We start from the raw sequence: 25,901 nt of genomic DNA, 5'->3' as shown, positions 1-25,901 counted from the left end.
CCATTCCCCCTAATAGGTAAAAATCACTTACAACTGGTTGTCTAAAATGTGGGAGCCCACTCAAATATTCATAAGGGAGGACTAACCTGAAGTCCATGGGAGACAGGTATATCAATGCCATCTCCATATGGGACAGCAAAAGCACAGTATAAATCTAAACAGAAAGGAATGGAGAAACAAAAAATATATAGAAAAACAAAATGACATATACCTGAGGAAAGACAATAAGGGTTATACATAATCCTTAGAAAGTTGTGGGAGAGCACAGAAAATTCCAGGGGGTAGATCAAACTTATAGTCAGCATACACAGTAGTAGGTTCAAAAAGCACTGCCAAATGAGAAGTGGTAGTTTGGTGGTATTGCACAGAAGAAGTGGTAGTTTGGTGGTATTGCACAGAAGAAAAGTGGTAGTTTGGTGGTATTGCACAGAAGAGAAGTGGTAGTTTGGTGGTATTGCACAGAAGAGAAGTGGTAGTTTGGTGGTATTGCACGGAAGAGAAGTGGTAGTTTGGTGGTATTGCACGGAAGAGAAAGTGGTAGTTTGGTGGTATTGCACAGAAGAAAAGTGGTAGTTTGGTGGTATTGCACAGAAGAAGATAGCTGGTAGTTTGGTGGTACCAGAACACAGAAGAGAGCTTTTGTAGTGGTGAATAGTCTATTACTGGCAACACAGAAGAGAAGAATAGTTTAGTCTATGGTACTATGGCACACACAGAGTAGTACTATTAAGAAATATGGTGGTAGTCTGGTGGCACAAAGAAGAGAAATGGTAGTTTGGTGGTATAGCTTTGGTGGTATTGCACAGACCAGAAACATGGTATCTATGGTATTATGGTATAGCACAAGCAGAGCAGTAGATGGCAAAGAGAAGCTTTAATTGGTAGTTTGGTAGTTGGTGGTTAATTGGCATTAGAATTTAAGGTATTAGAAAATAGTGGTTTGGTGGTATTTGGCAGAACGAAGGTAGCTTTTAGTAGTTGGTGGTTGGCATTACAGAAGAGAAAGTATAGTTTGGCAGTAATATGGCGGCACACTGGTAACAGAGAAGAGAAGAGGTAGTTTGGTGGTATTACAGTGTAGTGGTTGGTGGCATGGCACAGAAGAGAGAGTTTGGTGGTAGTGGTAGCCTATGGGCACTGCACAGAAGAGAAGTTTGGTGGTAGTATTGGTAGCACTGGCAAGAGATAGTGGTGGTATGGCAACGGAAGAGAATTGCACAGAAGAGAAGTGGTAGTTTGGTGGTATTGCACGGAAGAGAAGTGGTAGTTTGGTGGTATTGCACAGAAGAGAAGTGGTAGTTTGGTGGTATTGCACAGAAGGAGTTGCATGTTTGATGTGACAGTATTGCTTTCCTGTTGGTGGAGAAATGACACATAGTGATTAACATGAGAAACATGTTGGAACTTTGGATTCCAGCAGAGAGAGGGTTGAAGGCTTGTGGCATGCATTCAAAAAAGTGTTTGCAAATGCAAAAGAGGGCAGCATGAAATGAGAAAAGCTAATCTTGTGAGCAGAGGGACAGACCATATCAGAAATGAAAATATTTATTCATTGCATGATACACAACTAGTTGATTGTGTGTTCACTGTATCTGCAACTTTAAAATTTGATATAAGACAAACAACCATTATATAACACACATTTCCTGTCCAGACTCAATGAAATGTTCAATCCTTTTGACTAACAATTCTTGTGCAAAGTTTTAATAAGATAATAAGTTGACAATTCCAATGTTTTAAAATTCACAATAATTTAACTATAATATTAAAAGCAATAAAAAGCTAAAAAGTCAGCATATGCCACTAAAAGGTTAAAAAACTACAAGAAGAATAAGGGCACAAACAAAAGATAACATATGTTTCATACAGTTCATCTCTCTGTGAATACTAAATCCCCTCTGACTGGTGTCCTGCACCTGTGTCTAAAAATGCTTGTGTAACATTCTCCATCATCAGGAGACAAGAAAGACTGAAAATTACATTTATATATCAATGTAAACATACACATATATTTTGTACAGTGGTGCCATTTATGACACAGATTTACAAATATTTACTTCTGTGGTATTAGGACCTAAATCTCTAATTTTGTTTTTTACCAATTTCTAATGATTATCTTATATTTAATTCCTTTTTGTAACAATAAGTTTACTTCTTTAACTATTTGTACATTGTTCCTATGAATAAATATGTAAAGTGTTTTTCACATTTCACCAAGGTTAGATGACTAGTTTTTAATTTATCAACAGCATTTCTTGTGCATTAATTCTAAAACAAAGATTTATACTTGTGTGTCCAATACAACTCTTTCAACCCAAGTATCCTTTACTACATGACAGAAAGTTTTAATGTCTTATATTCAAAACTTTATTAAACTACTTTTTCTTTAAGTTATACCAATTAGTATAATATAAATTCTTAGCTGACAATCCACTGTTCAAAGTATAATCAAAAGGCAGAAAACAATATAACATAATTATAAACAGATGTATACCGTTACAAGCATAAAGCTACTTAGGATAAACATATTATTGTCATGTGACGAGTTGAAGTCATCCTAAAAACAAAAATGGGTAATTTATATTTATTTTGTGTTTTTTTGGTAGTTACAAGGTCGATCAAATTGACTGATCCTATTGCAATGGTAGAGTAGGGAAAACATAAATATAAAGTTGTAATGAGAAAAAAAATGTTTAAAATCTATTTATGAGGTTTTAAGGATTACACAAAGGACATTTGAGAATTCTAAGATGAGAAAAAGTATTGTAACATGAAAATTACTTTGAAAATAATGTATTAATGGACAAATTTGTATTATAATTTATTAGAAATACTTCACGAATAAACATGATTCTTTGTATAAGAAAGACTTGTAATATTAACTGAAAAGCTGCCAAATGTATACATTATATTGAAAAGTAGAAGTACTAAACCTACAAAGACTTGAAAGGAGTACAAATAGGTTATATGATCAGTCAAGTTGCCTGAGCCTACACTGAAAGAGATAACCTAAATTACAACAACATGAATTTTGCATATTTCACATTTATCCTTTACATCAATTGTATCTTTCATATCATTCATAAGATTAATTACATTTAACTGAGGAGTGAAGGTTATTTGACAACCTGTATTTGTCATGAACATGCTACCTAATTTTGTTGACAATGATGAAATGTACAGCTATCATATTAATTCCATATTTCTCTTACTTACTATCTGTAATGTGATAAATCTAAAAAATTACAATTTATTATGTTTTACAGATCCTATCAATTACATCAGATTGATAACCTCTATCAGTTTCTACACATTTTGAATAATACAATTTTAACATTCAATTTTCATTACAAGATTAAATGATAATAGTCCTTTGAATGAAATACAAACATTAGAATATTTTTTTCTGAAAATGGAAAACACAATCTTGCTTATGGTAGCATGGCAACAGAGAACAGCTTCTTGTATACCAAAAGGGAGAAAAATTGCAATAAATATTATATTGTACACTATAGTATAAATGTTAAATGTAATTTAAAAAAATAATAGTGTTAAAATTATTATAAAAAAAAATGTGGCTTGAAATTTTTAGTGGCATTACCCAAGACAAAGGGAGTGAAATTGCAAAAATTGAAGCTAATCTATAATATATATACTTACACAATTAAAATTAGGTAGGAATATACAAAAGTTGTTAATAGATACATTTGGTTTGAAGCATCCAGTTGGTGGAAATGAGAAAAGGTATGATTGAAACTTTAAAAACAGTTTGGAAAATAAATTAAATAATGTAATTAATAAAGATGTATGTTCTAAAATAAACTAGCAAAATGCTAATATTGTGCTAAATAAAAAGTACACTGGACTACTGAATAATCCTACAGTATAAAACCTGTCCAAAGAAACTAATACAACAAAGAAAATTAAAATTCTTTATATGAGTTTGAATTTTTCTGTATATAACAATATATCAATGAAAGAAGATCCAATACCTGTTTAAACCAGTTTAAAACAACTTACATTGATGATAATAATATAAAATTCACTGTTTAAATAAGAGTAACAAACTTCTGATACCAAAAAACCAAAAACCAACTTCTATGATAATGATGATGAAACAACTTCATCCAATTAAAAATGATAAAAACAATGTGATTTAAAAATGTGATTTTTATTTAAGAAAAAAGTAAATACAAGAAGAATATGAAAAATATTTTAAATGATGGTTCATATATTTAGATAACAAAAAGACCCTATGAATATAGTACAGAGTAAACTAAAAACAGTTGTACAATCCTGTTGTACTGCTACAAGGAATAAGCCTTCCAAAAGTAAATAAAATTGAGAAATCATTTCACCCACTTATTGCTGACAAAGGGTTTTCATCTTATTTCTAAACTCACTGTTAAAAAAAATTATTTTTACAACATATCTTCATACATTTACAATTAATTTGTCTGAATGTATATGAATAATAATTGTACGTCTGTTGCATCTCCATGTAACTGCTTTCCCCCTGCAGATGGATCTTTACCAAATTTGCTATTGAGGTTCATGGGTCAATGGGGAAATACATGTGAATTTGCAGTTTCACATTTTGTGTTTTGCAGTTTTTATGGGCAGTTTTGAATTTTTTTTTATAATTACATATAAGAAAAGCAACTTTTTATGTCCTAAAATAACCTTTTATTAATCATGAATTTACACAACTTCTGTCCAGGAGACAGTTACAACACTTAGTTTTAAATAACATAGTAAATTAGTAATAATTTTGTCATATCAATATGTACAGCTTTTTCAATCAGTTGTTGCAGGAAATAACATTCCATAAAAAGTTAGCCAAAAAACTATTATCAGTTTACAGATAACTTGATCACATTTAACCGAGTTAAATAAGAAAATTGGATATTTTATCTCGATATTTTGGTATCCAGGTTTTGATAACCGTACCTGAAGTTGTTTACTATTAACTGTTATATAATTATTAGATATAAAATTTATTAATCACACTGAAGCAGCCTAGAAAAGGTTAAAATATAAACATACCTTTAAATTTTGTTAACAAAATAACAAATTTACACATAAAAATAACTTACATGAAATTTAGATTTATATGTCTTTACTTTTCCTATAATTTTAAAAATATGAACATTACTGCATGATTCTCACCCTTTCTTGGTATTTTAATTTCAGTAGTAAGATATATTTTATAAACTAACAGATGTCTCACCCCAAATTACGTCTCCACTAACAATTCAACTAAAGTTATAAACATCAAATTTAGAGAGAAAGTGTGTATGTTTTATAGCACAATCACATTAGGTTATCTGCTGTGCCCACTAAGGGGAATCATATCCCTGATTTTAGCATTGTAAATTCATAATCATACTGCTGTTCACTGGTAGGACAATTCAGAGTGATGTAGTTAATCGGTTTCATACAATTTTAAAAATAGTTATATTACCAGACCATTTTGATCTTTTCTTAATATCTTATTTCAGCAGCTATATTACATAAATTGTGCAAATTTTTAGGTTTATCTAAAGCTCTTAAAACAATGTTCCAATAACCTTTGTTAGAAAAACACCTATAAAATGAAATAAGAAGTATTGTTTTGACTAGTTTAGTTCATATATATTAAACAAAATTTTCTATTTATGGCAAATCTACTGAAATCTATTTGTCATTATTCCTGATTTTATTTAAACTACTAATCAAACAACAGCATCCTACAACCCATCATCCATACCAAGGAACTGACTGTCTTTTTTACAGTGAATCCACATCTTAAAGTACAGGGAATATTTTACAGTATAGAAACCATGCCCTGTGATAAAAAGAAATCAAGTGGTTAGAATTAATCAAATCATAGGAAACTAACTGAAAATTACTTCTTATATCAGTAATGGATTTATTATTATTTTTATTTTTGTTTATTTGAAATTAGTCCCTCCATGGTTAAGCAGTAAATCTGAAGGCTTGAAATGTTAAAAAAAAATAATTGGGTTTTGATACCACCATTGGACATAGAAAAGATAGCCCATTGCATCTCTTTGCACCTAACAACAAAGAAACATCCAAATTTATGTTTAATGAAGAAACAGCTAGTTTAGAAATATAATTAATAATGAAACTTTGTAGAATGGACAGCAACTGCCTGTTGAAAATAGGTTATACAATAACAAATTTTTCATACCTAGAAGTACATGATAGTATGAATATAACAAAGTTATTTTAAGGTTGGTAGTGATAAAAATAAAATAGAATGTTGCCCTTGTGTTCATCTTTGTTAAAAGAAATTTTTATATTCAATGTTGAAAACTGGTGGAAAAAACCTGAAGTATGACAAAGATTTGTAGATTACACACATTTCTCATGCAGTGCAACAGCAATGTTGCATTAACAAATATCCAGAAACATCGTAATTAGATTCACTTCAGAAGCTAAAGAAAGAGTTGTTTGAATTTTTTAGATGTTTCTATAAAAAGAAAAGGTGGTTTTCTGTTTCCAGGATACAAGAAGCTGTTTTCTGTTGCCATGCTACCATACATAAAATCATGTCAATCATTATCACAAAAAAAATGCATCATTTTCGTTCTTTGTTCATAGTGCATTAACGTCTCTTCTGGTAATGAAGATATGATGCAAGAAATGAATTACTTGAAATGTATAGCAATTGATAGAGGTTATGAATTTAATATAATAGATAGGATCTACACAAAAATATTGTAATAAATTATGAATTTCTGGATGTACCAAATTACAAATAATAGGTAAGAGAAATACAGAAAAAATATATTTGGCATACCTTACATGGTTGTCAAGAAAAACATGCAACATGTTCACAACAAAACACAGGTTGCCAAATAATCTTCACCCCTCAATTAAAGCTGATTAATATTACTAATGGTGTGAAAGAATAAATGTGGACTATATAAAATTCTTTTAGTAGTAATTTTTAAGTTATATTGAACAGACTGGTACATATTTGAAACCTAGAAATAACATAAAAATACTATTAATAAATTAAAAACTAGTGTTATCAGGAAATACTAAATCATTACTTAATTTGATTACTTCATCAAGTGGAATGTTAGTGTATAGTGACTTAATATCAAAACTTTTGATACACACAAATGAATCAAATTCCATGGATTTGATAAAATTAGAAAAATCAAAGGAGTCTTTACCAGTAAAGCTATTTTTAGTAAATGGAAGTAACAACTTCCTTACAAGCAGTTAGTTTATAACTGTGTGCTCCTATGTTAGATACAATGGGACTGATCGATACATCTGCTTTACCTGGATTAAGCAGACCATACATAATGCCATTTTGTGATCCAACAGGTCTAACCTGGCTGTATACTTGATTAGAAATGGTATTCCCTTTCTTTAGTTTTAATAGGGTTCTTTCAAGTTTATTTTCTCTCTGTTGGGTGGCATCTTTATCGGAAACTTTAAACATGCTGGAGTCATTTAAGATGACAGACTTGACAACATCATTTCCTTTGTACAGATTAGAGAACACTACATTATTTAAAGGTTTTAGATTATTCAAGGCAGCTGTTCTATCACTGGACAGGTTACTATTATGTTTTTTTTTAATTGACAGTCACATAATCAAGATAAAATTAATCTTCATACATCTGTAACAAAGTTATCAAAGTTTACACATTTTCAGTCCAAATGTGTAATGGTTTAACACCAGTTATACTCATTTCTTTGTAGATTTAAAAAAAATTACTATCTGATATTTTTCAGGAGTGATAGTGAAGTTTAAACCATGTGAAAAAGCACATTTCTCAGGGTCATTTAAAACATGATCAGGGAGGTTATGTTATGCTAGACTTCAGATGGGTTCTAAGTAAACGTAGTTATGGGTGTATTGCCTCTTTTTAGCCTGTGCATTTTTTTTAATTGGATTAGTTTACACCGTAATAATTTTTGCCTATTCCGAGCCTCAATGGCTTGGTTTACACACACACAATCTGAGCAATTAATGTGTTGTTTTAACGTTAAGAGGCTGGAAACAAATGTCTCAAGTAATCTGTTTTTAACTTGATTAAGTAATTTTTTGTTTAAAATTTTTTTCTGGGTTCATAGTGTTGTTTACTAAACTTGAGGTAGATGTTGGAAACTTTGAAATGCAAGAATTTAGAAAATACTTCCAAAGTTTTGTATTATTTTAGAAACTCAATGAGTAATATGTTCTTTAGAAATTTGATGTATGCTTTTTCAGCATTTCTATATAGTTTTAATGTGTGGATATCATAATGCTTTACTATGATTATAGACTAACAGTTCACTTGATGAAGCAATTAAAAACTAGTGACTTACCCTTGTCAGAATGTGGAAAACATTTTAAATATTTACTGGTTTGGACAATGTACAGACAGTTAAAGTAGTTTAAAAAATGAATTAAATATAAGAGAATCATTACAAATTGCTAAAGAAATTTGTTTTTAATACAAATTTGGGTACTGGTGCCATAGAAGTAAATTTTTGAAAATTGGTATCATAAATGGCACCACTGTACAAAATATAAATGTACCTTTACATGAGTATATAAATGAAATTGTCTTTTTTGTCTCCTGATGATAGTGGAAAATATGTCACTGAAACATGTAGAAAGATGTTTAGCTTTGTTATTACTTTTAACTTTATAATCAAATTATTGTGAATTTTAATCACTGAATTCATCAGTTTGTTATTTTATCAGTAAGACTGTTATGCTCAATAACATTTCTTTTTTTTCCTTCTTGTTAATTTTCTTCAAATAAATAAATATCCTCAGAATATGACAAATCAGCATAAGAAAGTAACAATGTAAAATAAGTATATATTTATATATACATATAAACTCAGCTTTTCTTTACAACAAAGGAAGCATACATTATAAGGAGTAAAAGCAAGAATATAAAACTAATATAAAAAACAAAATCAGTATACTAAAAAGGGATTAATAACCTTAACTAATAAACAAAATGAATATGATTCATGTTACACTTTACTAAGAACAATAATAACAGTTTATTGTGAGAAAAAGTATGTAAGTACCTTAGAGTAAAACTGTTGAAATCAAATATCAAATGGTGATGTGGCCTGTATGATCACCCGAGTCTAATTAATAATTATTATTTTATTTTTATACAATTAGATACTAATTATTAATTAGTTTTTGTACTTAATTTCACCTGCTATTCTGCTAGTCTCTTCAGGAAAGTCCTGTGTAGGATGATACGTTTGTTGGTAGTGACTGGGGTTTGATGCTAGATTCTTTTTTATAAAAAGTCCCTTCTGTTGGATTCCACCATCATAATTTGATACAAGTGACTAAGTATTTTCAAGAAAGGTATTAAAGTTTTGCTGATTTCTGTGCTAGGTCAACTAAGTGTATTACCAGGTGGATGTAGAAGGCTTATTTCTGACTTCTTTTTCTCATGTGTGGTTCATATCCTATTATTTTAATATTGTTTCATTTTATCACATGGTCTTCTCCTCTGGCATGATAGGCTATTTTAGATCAGAGTTATTAAATCTCAAGTGTTCACCTCATTTGCTACTGCTCTGGTGGATTAAACCAACCAGTGACCTTCAAATGACTATTGGAGTTTCCATACTATAAAGTTTATCATATACTGTGTATCTTCAAAATATGTTATAAGCTTTCATTAAACATTACGAGTCTTCTGTAAACAAAAATTCAAAATTTTTAATTACATATTTTTACAAAACATTTGCCCATAAATATATGGAGTCAAAGTGTTGATTGCTCCAGGTGTAAAGTGATTTTTATGTTAAAATTAAAAATATTTTCCTCATCTGAAAATTTTCAAATTTAATTTGCATAATCTCTAAAACATTCTAAATATTAAATATTTTTATCAGAAAAACTTCATTTATCACTTAGAGGGTCAGTCAACTTGACAACCCTTTTAACCACCATAAAACATTAAATATTAAAAAATGCAAGATAAAGTGAGTAGTAATATTCTATACTCATTATTTCTAATCATGAAGTTCCAAAATACTTTTCCCAAGAGATTTTGCTCCTAACCTTTTCACATATATTTTCCATGTATATTTTATTGTTAGTAGCTGAAGTAGTAACCTGCTGATCTTAATGCAATAAGTTACTGCTCTTACCATTAAATTGTTAATGTGACACCAATTGTAACAAATAAGTTCATGCTGCACAACTTTCCTACATGGTTTATCTTAATTCTGGCTCTGAGAACATGGTGGTTGAGGATTTATTGGCTTGCTTATACTACAGTGGTTGCAAAAAGAATTGTCTGAAGTAATAAAAGTACCAAAACACATTTATGAAATAGATCTGCACAAAGTTTGTACCGATACAATAAATTTGGTAGGTATGTGGTTGTTAGTTATCCTCCCAGAGTGTTTGGAATTTGTTATGTATATACAGTGTGCATGTGCTTATGAACATACACACACACACACAACTACAAAGTTATTAAATTACTATACTGGTACACATAAAGCCATCGTAATTTATTTGTTGTTCTAATTAGGCTATATATGTGAGATAAAAGAAGTCTAATTTCTGTTCAGATCAATGGCTTATTCAATTTTATCCAAAACTTACAGCTGTATACAAGTTGTTTCCTCAAGCCAATTATAAGTGACTGTCAGTGATATTTACATTAGTTGGAATGTGCTCTTTCTATTGATTATAAACATATACTAAAGAGAAGTAGGCAAGCATACAGAGGTTTCAAAAAATGGAATATTTGGCAAGGCAATCCTCAAAGGTATATAAAATATGCTGATGTCTCAGGAAATCAAAAAGTGGAGATTCATATTTTGCAATTTATTTTTCTTTGCTCTCAATCTTTAGTATTACATATCTTGTTTATTTTGGAAACTAAGCAATTATGATACCTGTCTTTACAATATTGTAAATGTTTGGTTTACAGTCAAGGTGCTTTCTCATATTTTTGAATTTCCTATAAATTCCTGTGGTATAAAAGTTATGTCTTAGTAACCATTATATCTAGGAATGGGAGTTCATTATCTTTTTTCTATTTTTGCTGTGAATTGTATTATTGGATGTTGCCTATTCAGATAATTTGTGATTTTTTTAATCTTGCCTGTACCGTGTTAATGTATCATGAATGTATCAAACACATCTTGAACAAATCTTACAATACAGAGCAGCTTATAGTTTTATCTTCAAAATGTTCCACATAATGATTTCTAAGCAATGATATAGGGGTGAGCTCATGCCTAGTTTTTGTTAATGGTAATACTTAGCTTTGTATTAAAAGTAAGCTCTGTTGACACAGTAGGTTTTAAGTTTTATTATTGTGGTGATTGTTGATTGGCTGTATTCTTTGAGAGTTCTATAATTTTCAAGTTGTTGGTGAAGTATCTGTAATGTTTCAAGAGTCGATATATCAATGAAAAGATTGAATAAGTCAAAGCTGATCAATGTGTCTGGTAAGGTTATTACAGTTACTGTCATGTTCTCTGAAAGTGGAATGAGATCTTAATATGTAGAGATGTTTTAGCTGTTAATGGTGATATATATATACACACAACATACCTAGCTAAGAGATGATGTGATGAATCTCTGTACTTAAACTACCCAAGATAAAAAAAAAAGCAATCTTATTTGCAATTTCTTGGTAGATCATAGATGCACGAGGTGATGTGTGTTATATAGTTTATTTTACAGTTCTGTTCCAAAATGTTTCCGATGTTTCTTGAGGAGTTGGTTAATTATTTTTTCTGTGTAGCAACCGGACTAGTCTTGATTTTTGTGTAGTGGTCATTTACAACTACTGCCACATCTGCGTGAAAAAAACAGAAAATAATTCTGTATCTCAGAACAGATGGTATAAGTATTAACACTTTTATTGATAAGGAGAGAACAACCTCCTTATCAATAAAAGTATTTAATACCCATACCAGCTATTCTGAGATACATTTTTATTTCAAGTGGGTTTCTCGTCATTAAGAAAATAATTCTTATACATCAACCCAACTGACAACACGCTCAGTCAACCTAGCAAAGAAGTCAGCAAAACCTGGATACCCCTCTTAAAATATTCACATAGCAAATTCAAATTCTAACAAGATAGACTAAAGGCCAAACTTAAAAATAGTTTTGTTTGCTGTAACACTAATTTGATTTAAAATGTGGGTAGGAGTGGGAAGGTAAATTTATTCAACTTGCTTGGCAAAAAAAAAAAAAAGGAAAAACTACCAGTTCCATTGTCACCTGAGACATAATGCATCAAAAACTCAACACAATTACTACGAATATTTATTCTATGAAAATAATTACAAAAATTTCAACTTCTTTTGCAACACACACTTACTGGTCAATACCGACCTCACTCAATTGAGTTAAACTGACTGTTGCTAACAATTTTATAGTTTGTTTTCTATTTCATCTCATTTGCCAAGTAAATCTACAAGTATGTGGATAAGTCTCCAAACAATAAATTTGTTCTTTATTCTGATTCTCAATATACGAGAACATTTTTCAGAGATTCATACACTGAACAGACTTGTGTTTGCCATGTTGTTGATGTATGCTAGTGAATAGTAAATTCTTCCCTGTTAGGTCATACATTTATTAATTTAGCATGAAGGGTCATGGGGATGAGATAAGCCATGCTGTCAAACCTCAGTGCATTGACCAATCAACATTGAACTGTTGACTGGTGATCAGGTCATGCCCTGCTCAATTATCACAGACTATATGAATTTCCAAGAAAAAATATTTTATCCATAGTACAGAAATAAACATTTTAATTTCAGTAAATTTTCTTAGATGTGTTGATATATTGGCAGAAATTGGTGAAAATGATAACTTCCTACGTCATAATATCGAAATAATATCTCACTCAGCCCCAATTCCAGATGGTCAGTCAGATTACAGCGACCAGAAACATTCTTAAGCTTGGCCTAAGTGAAGTGGAGAATTAATCCTCTATGTTTCCTTGAAGGCAGGATCAAATTAACATAAAAAAATAGGATAAAGACTAATTAACATTTAGTATCGAGTTATCAAAAATAACAAAATTAGTTACTGATAAATAAATGAATAACTGACTTTTATGATCTTATACTCTACACACCTTAACAACAATTAATCAGTTCTACTTCACATGTAGGTAAACAAAATAAAAAACATCCAAAACTACAACTACAGACACATTTATACATACAGCCTTTGTCTCATACAAAGCAATCTTCTGTACAGAACTTATGATGTGATGATACTTGGGTCTTTTTGCCATTCTGCAATGTTGAAGAAATCCTTGTCACTCAAAGATTAAGCTGAAGCTTTATGAAAAAAAAATGGGCCAATTCTCGCATAAAAGTAATATTCAAAACTTATTTCTAAATAACTATTTAAATTTATTCTAAATGGTCAAATGCAGTAGCATGTGATCAGAGATATTTTATGTATTTTAAAATGTATTACAGAGTAAATATGTTAGAGAGATTAAAACAAATCAAAAGACAGTTGTTTGGTGATTACTTACTGTCAAAACAGAAGTGACCCAACTCAGCACTAACATGTTACATAAACTGCAGTTCAACTTCAAGTGACTTTCAAATACTAAACTCATTTAATAAATAAAACTCAAATGTGGTAGTTTCTAATAATATTATGTTGAACTCATATAAAATTTACTTTAATGAACTTTAGCTAGTACACATGAATAGTTTTAATGTCATTTAAACATATATTAATTTTAAATTAAAACTTACATTAACAAAACCTATATTACATGTTGCATAAGCCTGCAATTTGTACTTTTATACTGTATCTATGTAACTTACATACAAATTGATATTAGAATAATTTTTACCTATAAAACCTAGAGCACATTGGAATTTGTAAAGACTAAAAATTGATTGCATGTATCAGTATATATATGTACAAAATAAAAATAAAATTCTGCCTTATCTAAGCCCTCAGTATCAACTTTATCTGTAAAATACACTGTTCATATGTTCTAAATTAAATAATTCACAAAACTAATTAATTTAAATAATTACAGAAATTGCAAACAGTAAAATTCTTAGGTTAATAGTTTTTAAAGTTTAAGATAAAAATTGATAATTTCTTGAGTCATAAAAGGCAGGTTTAAATTTTTACTTATTTCCTATACAGTATGTGAAAGGAGAGCCTCAAAAACCTAAATGGTCCCTTGATGTCCACATGTAATATTGCAAACAATTACATTTTCTTCCTCTTCCTAACACTTTAAAGAATATTCTTCTACCAAACAACTTCTACAACCTGAACTCTAAAACCTAACTGTCACAAATCCATAACTTGTTAGATTTTGTCTTTAATAACCAGCAATGGGAAAAACCTAACATCTGCAGAATTCAAGATGTCATAATGAAGTGGTTAAAGCACCTACTAGATTAGCTGGGTCATAGGTTTGAATCTCTCCAAACTCAATTTTCACATCTTCTGAAACATTTCAAGCTCTAAACAGTACTGTCTGTGGAGTTTAGACCTATCTACGTTATGGCTATATACTAACCTAAAATGAAAGAAGCCATGCCCTATATCCCTTGCATTTACATCACATTACACGATGTAATAAAATTTTTACTTTTTCTTGTTCCTGGGTAGAAACTGCTATTTCCCAATTGCTTATGTCTAAAGTAAATGGAAAAAAAAAAACTATTTTTCTCTTCAAACTTTGCTTTTGTGACCTGGGTAATGAAATTTTCAAATTTACCCATTTTCCAGAACATTCCAGGTAGTTTCAGTACCGAGTAGCTGACAGAGAATTTTCTCAAACTTACAAGAATTTTCAAGAACTTTCTAGAATGTTCTGGAACTTAAGCAAAGTTTGAAGGGAATAATGGCCATTTTCTGTACTTTTACAACATAAGCAATTAAGAAATAACACATACTATCCAGGAACAAAATTTGTGTTACATAGTATTATTAGTCACTATGTTGACATTTGATGTGAAGACCAAAGCACAAAAGACATTCAAATTACAAACAAGCATTCCACACTTGTTTTCTTGAGGAAAGAAAATCAATTACTTCTTTCTTCCTAAAATAGTAATACAATTTTTTTAAATTATTTAATATAATCTTTTTTAACTGAATACATCATCTCAGTAAACCAGTTTTTATATGTTTTATCAATATTTCTTCTAAAATGCACAGCCTGTGCCGAGTCACAGTTTGCCTTCGAATGAGGTAGATACAAAAAAATCGAGAGGAACCATGATAGGACCTGATGAGTTTTTTACTATTTGTTACCAAACCTTGAAATTGAACATAAAGACTATACGTGAATGTGAAACATTGTTCTCTACAACATCAGACTAGTACTACATAGCTTGGGTAGGAATGTCACTTGTGAATGTGAAACATTGTTCTCTACAACATCAGACTAGTACTACATAACTTGGGTAGGAATGTCACTTGTGAATGTGAAACATTGTTCTCTACAACATCAGACTGGTACTACATAGCTTGGGTAATATATAGATAATGGTAACATTTTCTGTATGTTGTTGTTAAAAAGGTTTAAGTTTTGTGTTATTAATACCAAGTCAAATTAGAAGCAACATTTTTTCTTTCATTTTTGATTATTCATTTCAGTATTTTAGTTTGAACTGTGGCTTTCGCGAATTAGTATTAATAGTTGTGTCACCACCGGTTTAATTAAACATTAAACACTTAATGCAACTTTTCCGCTATTTTTGACGTTAGCTGTGAGCTATTTCGTCATAGTTTATGCATTTTTCTCTGAATAAGTCATAATATAAAACAAATATGCTCTTGCAATTATGTTATTTGATAATTTGTAAGTTGCATTTGTTGCTAAACATTGTTTTAAAATAAAAGCTCCAAAATACCTACCTCTAGTTTACTTCTTGTTTAGAATTAGGATTCTGAACCTGGTTACGTATTCAGTTATTTAATGGTTATACACGACATTCAATGCAACATTTTCTTTAATTTTCAAAAACACTAAGTTATATTAATTATCACACTATTATCATCATTTCTTGATATCAATAGCCTCCTACTCATGATCATAGTAATCTCATAACTTTCCTGAGAAACTTTGTATGTTTTTTTTTTTTAATGTTAATTTAATTTAACTTCTGTGTGCACATCTGCATTTTTATTTCGTTCTTCCCCTCTGATTCTTTATTGAGGTTTATTCATCTTCTGTATTTTTGAAATTTTAATTTTGGGATTTATTTCAACGTGTTTATTTTGTATTTTAATTATTTAGCGCGATCAGTATTTTATTTGATATACAGGGTGGCCCGTAAGTCCCTTGTTTGTTTTTTTGGAATTTCGCACAAAGCTACTCGAGGGCTATCTGTGCTAGCCGTCCCTAATTTAGCAGTGTAAGACTAGAGGGAAGGCAGCTAGTCATCACCACCCACCGCCAACTCTTGGGCTACTCTTTTACCAACGAATAGTGGGATTGACCGTCACATTATACACCCCCACGGCTGGGAGGGCGAGCATGTTTAGCGCGACGGGGGCGCGAACCCGCGACCCTCGGATTACGAGTCGCACGCCTTACGCGCTAGGCCCCGTAAGTCCCTACCCATCCATATGTTATTATGTTATATTCAATAATGTTTGTTTGTTTTTTAATTTCGCACAAAGCTACTCGAGGGCTATCTGTGCTAGCCGTACCTAATTTAGTAGTGTAAGACTAGAGGGAAGGCAGCTAGTCATCACCACCCACCGCCAACTCTTGGGCTACTCTTTTACCAACGAAAAGTGGGATTGGCCATCACAATATAACGCCCCCACGGCTGGGAAGGCGAGCATGTTTGGCGCGACTCGGGCGCGAACCCGCGACCCTCAGATTACGAAGCGCACGCCTTAACGCGCTAGGCCATGCCAGGCCTATATTCAATAATACTAATGAAGAGTTGAAGGCTGCTGTTACCGCGGCATTTGGAACAATAACCCCTGCTATGTTAAGGAAAATGTTTCGCAGAACATGGCGTCGCATAATATTATGCAGCGAGAATGAGGGACAGCACACAGATACACTGGATACATAAGATTTATGGATGAGTAGGGACTTACGGGCCACCCTTTATAACGGGTCGCCCCAAATGGCAATGAGATAAGTGTGGAGTCTTACAATACTAAAAACTGAGTAGGTAAAGCACAGATAGCTTTTTATACTGCGGCTCCCGCTAACACAGCGGTAAGTCTACGGATTTACAACGGGCTCGATTCCCATCGGTGGGCTCAGCAGATGGCCCGAGGTGGCTTTGCTATAAAAAAACACGCTTTATATATATATATATTAAGTTGCTTTGCGCTTAACTACAAACTTATAATGAGTTTTTTATACTGTTGTTAGTTTTGTTTGTTCTTATTAATTACTTAAGAAAATTTATTTTTTATACTAACTTTCTTGTTGGAAAGCCACATTGGGCTATCCGCTAAGCCCACCGACGGAAAACAAATCCCTGTTTTAGTTTTATTCTATATGTGGTTGAAAATATATTTGAAAAAGCGTGTTTAGTCTATTGTGTTGCTTTGCCCTAAAATAAACTTCTTGGTAAAAAAGCTTTTTGTTATATAAGTTTGCAGGGACTAGTTTTGTTTAGTTCGTTTTGAATTTCGCATAAAGCTACTCGAGGGCTATCTGCGATAGCCGTCCCTAATTTAGAAGAGTAAGACTAGAGAGAAGACAGGTAGCCATCACCACCCACCGCCAACTCTCGGGCTACTCTTTTATCAACGAATAGTGGGATTGACCGATACGTTATAACGCCCCCACGGCTGAAAGGGCGAGCATGTTTGGTGCGATGGGGATTTGAACCCACGACCCTCGGATTACGAGTCGAGTACCTTAACCACCTGGCCATGCCGGGCCCTGCTGGGACCAGACATCCGACAGCTGGAAATGATCTTTCAAAAACCTGACAGTTCAAAATTTGGATATTGATAAACTACTATAATAATAAAACTACATATAATAATTTGTGATAATATATTTTTCAAATTATCATTAGTATGTAATATAAATTATAATATTTGAAACTTATAAATATTCATGATCGTTAAATTATGCACTGCTGGATATCTAGTACTTAGAGGATCGTTCTCGAAAGCTTATAGCAAGCACATAAGATGGTCAATATCAACATAACATAAAGTTTTGAACAACATGGGACCTATTGTTTCATTTCTACTGGTCCATCCTCTAAACTAAGTTAAAATAAATGAATATTGAAACTGGTTATTATTATTCATATACTTAACAATTTTTTTTTTTTATTAAACCCAAGTAAATTTACTTCATCTATAACATCCAAAGGTAACCCATTCCAAAGGTCAACCACCATGTTATAAAAATAAAACTGTCTTAGCTGGAGATTACCCCAACCAGGCCAAAATTTATATTTATGTCCCCTCGGTCTAGTGTTATCACTGTTTAATATGAAAAAAGATGATTCAACAACACTATAAATTCCTTTTACAATCTTAATCATTTGAATCCAATATCTCTCAACTTTCATTTTTCTTTTTTTTTTTCAAAAGAAAACAATTTGAGAAATTTCAAACTCTTCCCTTATGACAACCCCTCTATCCCGGGCACCATTGTATTGTGACATGGCCAATCTGGTATTCTGTGAATAGACAATGCTATCTCATTCATTCAGTAGTATTTATACTATAATACATGATGCTGATGTCTCTGGCCAAGAAAGAAGGAGTAAAGCACATGTTTTGCTTGTGAAAAGTTGGATTACTTTCAAGTGAACTGTACCCACCTTGATAAGAGTGGAGATAGTATTATTTTTTCTGTTAGTGCAACTCGATCACGAAAGCTAACAGCAGCCAATGAGTACTTCAGTTGTAGCTTTGGAAAACTAGAGTAGCCAAGTCGTATATAGTTACCGACTTCGAAGGAAATTAGATGAACAACTTGCACTAAAATATGTGTTATCAGTCCAGCTTCTTTAGGGTTAGACTAGCTTTTGTTTGTACTTATCAAAGTATAAGGATATAGGGGATAAAGTATCAGCCAGGAAAGGCCCAAACATTAATAGATATCACACTACATTAGGTAAACTGGACAAAATCACCGCTTTGGACTGTCAACAAGAACTTTTTTCTAGCAAATGGAGATAAACTACACATAAATGGGGAAGTCATGCTCCGACTATGTGTAGAATAATTCGATCACTTCTGTGGAAGGGAGCTGTTTACAATCAGTTCTGGTGAGCGCTCTTGGAATGGATGTGCTTTGGAACTTATTTGTCAGTTTTGCATTTATCTGCTTTTACTAAAGTGGAAATGTTCTTCAGGTGGAGTAAGGAACGTGAGCTAGCATTTCAGTTCTAGAAATGTGCTTTAGTAGAAACTCTATAGTGTTGGCATACCCATTACAGTATTTTGGATTCCTACTAGACACAGGTGCCAGAAAAAATGAAGTCATAAACGTACTGTTGCATTTGCAGGATGGAATAAACTGTGTATACTAGTCACATGCTTATGACTCCTAAAAGAAGATTCTCCGGTGGGAAAGTGGTATGTTTACAGAATTACAACACTAGAATTTGGGTTTATATTCCCACAATAGATATAGCACATAATTCAATATAGCTTTGCTCTAAAACACAAGCCTAAAGATGTATATATAGAAAAATATGATTGAAGTCTTGTCTTAGTAGAACACTTCCATCACAACTTTGTTAGAGTGAACCATGTATTGTTGGAATGGTTGATGAAGTTAAAAAAAAGTATGAAACGTTTATAATATATTGGATAAAGTGTCACAATAACGTGCTCTATTACCCATGCCCAGAACATAGAAAAAAGAGGTATACCGTTTCAATGTATTTAATATATGAATCTTGTATACCTTGTGCAAACTAGGACAATTTCTGTCATAACAACAAACCATACAGTAAGGAATTTTATTAGTGAATGAATACAATGATTAATGATATAGGTGGTCTTGGAATAGCAACTAAATAACGTAAATCTGATATGGATGCTGCCCCCTATCTAGTAAAGTAAATTGTTACATTTCTCAATCTTCGATGGATGCAATAACCTATGACACTTGTACAATCAATAATGAATGCAGGAAGGTGCGCTGTGTAGCTATTACCATTCAATCATATGGAATTGGGATGGTTCGTTAATCACGAGCTTAACATAAAAAGGCTTTGCAATAATAAATTCTGAGTTAGAGTTATCGATAATAGAATTCCATGATAAGATAGTAATAAAACATGGGACTGTTGCTCAATTAAATTAGTTTAGAAAGACTGGCGACAGTAGACATAATACCCAATGAATTGTTAGTTTGCATAACTGAAAATGATAGCTAGGAATTATAAAAACACAGTTCAAAGGGCCTTCTAATCCTTGCTTTCTATGCTCCTTAGTGAGTTTTTACGAAGTGTAACATTGGAGAAACTTTACAAGATTGATCCACCTGTTCTTGCAGAGTATCAAGAGATTCATAAAGAAGAATTCTCCACAATCTTTAATAGATCTTTGCTGCCAGTATTTTTAAAAGATGTATGCTTATTCATACATAGCAAATGAATTGTGTGAGTTTAGCCAAGCTCAGTCTGTGAGTACTTTCTTCATGAAGCCTGAAAAAAAAACGCTCATATTTGATTGCTCATAGGTTGTAGTACCTTACTGAACGATAGCTTTAAACAGTAGCTTCAGAACATTACCTGAGATGGTTATGAAGTAATTTGAACAGGAACTAGACAGTATTTTGAAAGGGTATTAGGGTACGTGACAACATGTTATGGAGATAGATGTATATTGAAATATACATACATATTTAAATATATAAATGTATGTGGTTTCACATGTGTGAAGGAATATTACACAAAGTAGTTTGTAAATGTTGTATAACATGAATGAACCAATTACATAATAATCATAAACATTAAGTCACATGTTAATGGAAATAAACAATCTGACATGTATGTTAAGACTTTGCAATATAAAATTAACTGTGATTACTGACGTTTAAAGTATTATGAAAAACTACAATGCACATGTTATTTTCATTAATAGCCAAGAGAAAATGTTCACATTTTGACATTGAAATATTCAGCATGTATTGAATTGTCATAGAAGGATAAAAATGATGGTAAAATTCATACTGTGTCCAAGAAAAGCATAATTTATCTATTATTTTTCAGTGAACAAAAACAAAAAACATAACACCACATTTAAGACAGAATATAGTTTATCTGTTGTTTTCCGGTAAGAGTAGTGCAAGATTTTGATTGCTCTGAGTCAATATGTTTGTGCAGGTAAATTTACGAGTAGTATATAAAATTTACAGACCATAATTTAAAACACATAACAAATATAAACTTGGTATACCCAGTATTTGATTGTGATAAAATATTATCACTCATTATAATTATAAACATTGAGAAAAACTCACAGTTTTTAAAATATATTAATTATATATTTGGAAAACAAGATACAGTAACAATGCATGTAAATACAGACTGTGGATTTATTGAGGGAAGAAAGAATGTAATATCTACATGGCGAAAACTTTGCAAATTGCACATTTGCTCATATGAACTTATAAGTGAAAGAAGGTCCCTGATGAAAGAAAATGGAAAAGTTGATGAATGCTAATGGTTAAACTTAAGTGTTAGATTTTTAAAGTTAATGTGCCGGACATTATCATAGGTATAGCAATAGAGGATAGAATGCTTAAATAGGTATTGATCAACCAGAGACTCAATAAGCTTGAACTTTGCACAGTTAAAAGACACCAGGAATGTACTTCTGTCGTGATTAAGACATTAAGGTATTAGAATAACCAATGGACTTTTGATCTTGTCTTAAAGAGTGCTAGTGACAACACAAGGGACCACATTACAATAGTAGCTTCGTATCATTAGTGTCAAGACAAGCCTTTCAGTCACAGCCAACAATAATTATGACACCAGTGGCAAAGAAAGAGAAAGATCCACTGCTTTGACATTGGGAGAGCTCACTCGGATGCTTTGTTTGAGGGTATATCCACATTAAGTTCTTACCCCTTCAAATGTGTGCATACCTCTGGTAGGATCATTACATCCTGAAACACAAGAAGATCTTATCAGACACGAAAACGAATAATGAGCAACCAAGTGCAAGCAGGAAATAAAATATGTCAATTATTAATCAATCACCACTACTTCAGTGACAACGATTGTGATTCATGAAGTCATCACCTGTGATTAGTTTAAAGATATGAAGATTTTGCCACTGGTCAGAATGCTACTATCATGGCTTTAAATTATTGGTTTGGCTTATTTTAAATTTCGCTGAAAGTTACACGAGGGCTATCTGTGCTAGCCGTCCCTAATTTTGCAGTGTAAGACTAGAGGGAATGCAGCTAGTCATCACCACCCACCGCCAACTTTTGGGCTATACTTTTACCAACGAATAGTGCGATTGACCGTGACATTATATTGCCTCCACGGTTGAAAAAGCGAGCATGTTTGGTGCGATGGGGATTCGAACTCCCGACCATCAGATTACGAGTCGAGTGCCTTAACCTCCTAGTCATGCTGGGCCAGCTTTAAATGAAGGCACTTATCATAGGATCAACCAAGCTTGGGACATTAAAGCTGAACAGCCTCTTTTTAAAAAGTCCAAAAAGATAATTGAGTGATAACTGAGAGTTAAATACCAATGATCTTCCTAACCATCACCACAGTAGTACTGATAATCTTTTTTACTAAGCTGCTAATGGCATTGGCAAAACATATTCACAAAATGGATAAAGGCTTGGATCTTGTACTAGTGGTAAGAAGACTAGTTGTGATAACATTCACAGCATTCAATACCACCTTTTTTAATTAGACTAGGCAAACTTTAGTTCCGGACGAAGCAGTAACTCAAGACATGGTGGCAGACAAATGAAAACCAACACCCTGTTTAGAAGACGGGCATTTAATGCTAAGAGTACATGCACAGCATGTTTTGAACTTTTAAATAACTTTATATTAATTGGTTAGGAAACATAGTGTGTGTGTATATATATATATATATACCAAGTTCTGTAGACTCACACCGTTAAAATCTGCTTTTGATACCCTTGGTGGGCGAAACACAGATAACCATTTGTAGCTTTGTGCTTAATTCGAAACAGACAAACTGACTGATTTAAAAATAAATTTACCTGCGCAAAGTAACACAGGAAGCGTAATAGCTAGCAAAAATCAATATATATATATATATATATATATTTTTATAGTGACTGATTGATTAACCCGGCTTTAAACAACTCTATGTGTTATTAACTATCGTTTCTGAATCTCGGACTTATAATTCGGTCCGGTATGGCCAGGTGGTTAAGGCACTCGACTTTTAATCCGAGAGTCGTGAGTTCGAATCCCAGTCACACCAAACAAGCTCGACCTTTTAGCCGTGAGGACGTTATAATTAACGGTCAATCCCACTATTTGTCGGTAAAAGAGTAGCCCAAGAGTTGGCGGTGGGTGGTGATGACTAGCTGCCTTCCCTATAGTCTTACACAGCTAAATTATGGACGGCTAGTGCAGATAGTCCTCGTAAAGCTTTGCGCGGAATTCAAAACAAAAACAAAACTTATGATTTACGCTCTCTAGGGACAAAGTGTTATATTTGAGGACTTACACTGCTAGAAACCGAGTTTCCATACTTGCAGTAGGAAGAGCACTGACAGACCATTACGTAGTTGTTTGATAACAACAAACAAACTTATAATTTACATTAGAATTTGCTGGGAAACTTTACTCAAATCTTTAGAACTTTGTATGTCTGTATTATTGAACCTTGGATCTTAAACGTCATTATTACGACCCGCAATTTCCTCTATAAAACAAACAAATTACAACACAGAAAATAAGACTTACAACAACACACCGTTTTCAACTGTAACAAAAGTTTAAAATAAAATTTATTACATTTTGAATTGGGTAATTTACTTTATAAACTCAACGATATTATTTTTCGATTTGTTAAGATTTGTAATCTCGTAGTGATAAGGATATATATATGTAATACAAAAAGCGCCATCGTTTTAACTCGACCGTTTTTTGTTTTTGTTTTCTGCAATGACGATTAACGTAGATAACTGATTTTATTTGTTACGTGGAGTATACTTTAGTCTTTAGATCCGTAATATAACTGGAATTGATTTGAAATCACGAAAATGGCAGGAGGACGAAGAAGTGTACCAAAAGCTGGAACTCCAAAGCCCGTTGTACATCCAAATACAAGTGATGATAGGTGGGTATACGATTTGTATTTATAGTTTTGTTTATATCATTATCAGATATATTCGAATAACGTGTTCTGTAAGTTCTTTTCTTTCGAAGTCAAAAATTAAAACTCAGTAAGACCTAAGATTTATTACAATTATCAAGTCTTAAATTTAAAACTTCCACTAGTGATAAGTGCAAGATATAATGTATAATTATTGCAAGTATTAATACTTAGCCCCTAGATATGGGCTACTTACTATGTTTACAGTTTGACAATTACTAATAATTACAGTACACAGCTCTTGACACGTGGGTTTGAATGATTATTACCCACGTACATGAATATTGAAATTAAGTCTGTATGTTTCTATGTCTGTGTTTCCAAGCTTGTGTCCCAAAAATTAGTGGTAATACTAATAGACCAGTGTACACGAACATTTTACATAGAGTAGGAAGTCAGTAAGTTACACATTTCCCTCTTTTTTTTTTTTTTTTTTATAATGGATGGATAGGGCATTTTTGTAGTTTTTGGTTAATAACTGTAATATAAGGCAGTGTAAAGTGTGACTGGATGTGTACCAAATTTCATGGGTATGTTAAGGTGCAACTCATCCCACTACATAAAATGACCTGGATTGTTTATCATTTTAGATCTAAGAAGGATTATATGAGTTTTTAAAGGTTAAATTTTACATTATCCAATATAAACTCATGCAGTCTAAAAGGCATGTTATATTGAAAAGAAATGGCAGGGTTAATGATGTAATCCCTTTGATTGATTTGGCTATATATGGTGCCATTCTAAAGTAATGAAGAAGAGAGATCTCTTGAACTTCATCCAGAGGTTTCTTATACAAGATGGAAAAGGAAATTAGATTTATTATTAATCACTGTGGCATCATTGAGGATAACATATGACTAAAAAGGACCAATTTGTTCTTTAAAAGCTATCATTGCACATGCACTTACTTTGAGGAAGTAAAAATTAATTTGAATATATTCAATTTAAAACAGAAATACTGAGCAGTTTTCTAACTTATTTATTGTAGTTAGTTCCTGCAATCTTAACTGTTTTTTTGTTGTTGTTTTTCATTTGCAGCAGGCAATAAATGTATGCATAAGCTCTAATTGTCATTTTTCAAATTTAGTTTGATGCAGTGGAAGTTCACATTGTGTACACATATAGTGTCAGTGGTTTTTGTGAATGCATTTAAGGTTTATTTAGTGTTAAATCTATGTGGCAGAAAATTAAGTTACCAGGTTTTCACATGATAAGGACATTAACAGTAACCTAAAAAATGAATACACATTTCTGTAAAATCAAGTTAGTTTATCTTCATCTCTAACTCACTGTAATATTAAAATTATAGCTTATACACTTTTTCTTAATAACTACATTATACTTAGAATTTGCTAGCATGTGCTAATTGTATTGTGTGAGTATTTCATATTATTTTAAATTAATGGAGGTTATGAGAAGGAAGGACATTATTTATTTCAAGAACTTTATTACCATTCTTACAAAAAATTGTTACTGGTGCTTTTACCATTATTCAGGAAAAAATGTATAACCAAATACTGTAATTTAAAGTGTAAACATAGAATTGTGTGTATTACGTTATTCGTTACATAATTTACAAGTACTCGGA

At 31.9% G+C, this 25,901-nt stretch overlaps 2 protein-coding genes across 14 annotated transcripts in view; one reads left to right on the top strand and one right to left on the bottom strand.

Annotated features, from left to right (window-relative positions):
- The window catches only part of FIG4 (polyphosphoinositide phosphatase FIG4), a 124,496-nt gene extending 108,376 nt beyond the window's left edge, over positions 1–16,120 (bottom strand). For 5 of the 12 annotated variants that reach the window (XM_076517342.1, XM_076517340.1, XM_076517343.1 and 2 more), the window contains exons 1-2: positions 15,887–16,118; positions 13,203–13,320 (exon numbers count right to left, since the gene is read on the bottom strand). Coding sequence is in view for 5 of the 12 variants with exons in the window: in XM_076517340.1 (XP_076373455.1) it covers positions 13,203–13,274 (72 nt within the window). In the remaining 7 variants the exon portion in view is untranslated. Of the gene's footprint in view, positions 1–12,878; positions 12,974–13,202; positions 13,321–15,886 lie in introns of all 12 variants that reach the window. The other 7 variants (XR_013032274.1, XR_013032272.1, XR_013032275.1 and 4 more) reach the window with 5 other exon arrangements.
- Positions 16,121–24,056: 7,936 nt separating this feature from the next.
- Positions 24,057–25,901, top strand: part of LOC143258424 (transmembrane protein 39A) — a 53,727-nt gene continuing 51,882 nt past the window's right edge. Inside the window, exon 1 of one of the 2 annotated variants that reach the window (XM_076517337.1) lies at positions 24,057–24,277. In XM_076517337.1, coding sequence (XP_076373452.1) covers positions 24,201–24,277 — 77 coding nt within the window. In that variant the 5' untranslated portion in view covers positions 24,057–24,200. The remainder of the gene's footprint in view (positions 24,278–25,901) is intronic. The other variant, XM_076517338.1, reaches the window with a different exon arrangement.

The sequence above is a fragment of the Tachypleus tridentatus genome, chromosome 8, assembly GCF_004210375.1.
Source record: "Tachypleus tridentatus isolate NWPU-2018 chromosome 8, ASM421037v1, whole genome shotgun sequence".
In the NCBI taxonomy this organism is placed as follows: Eukaryota; Metazoa; Arthropoda; class Merostomata; order Xiphosura; family Limulidae; genus Tachypleus; species Tachypleus tridentatus.
This window is presented reverse-complemented; position numbering and strand designations above follow the sequence as displayed.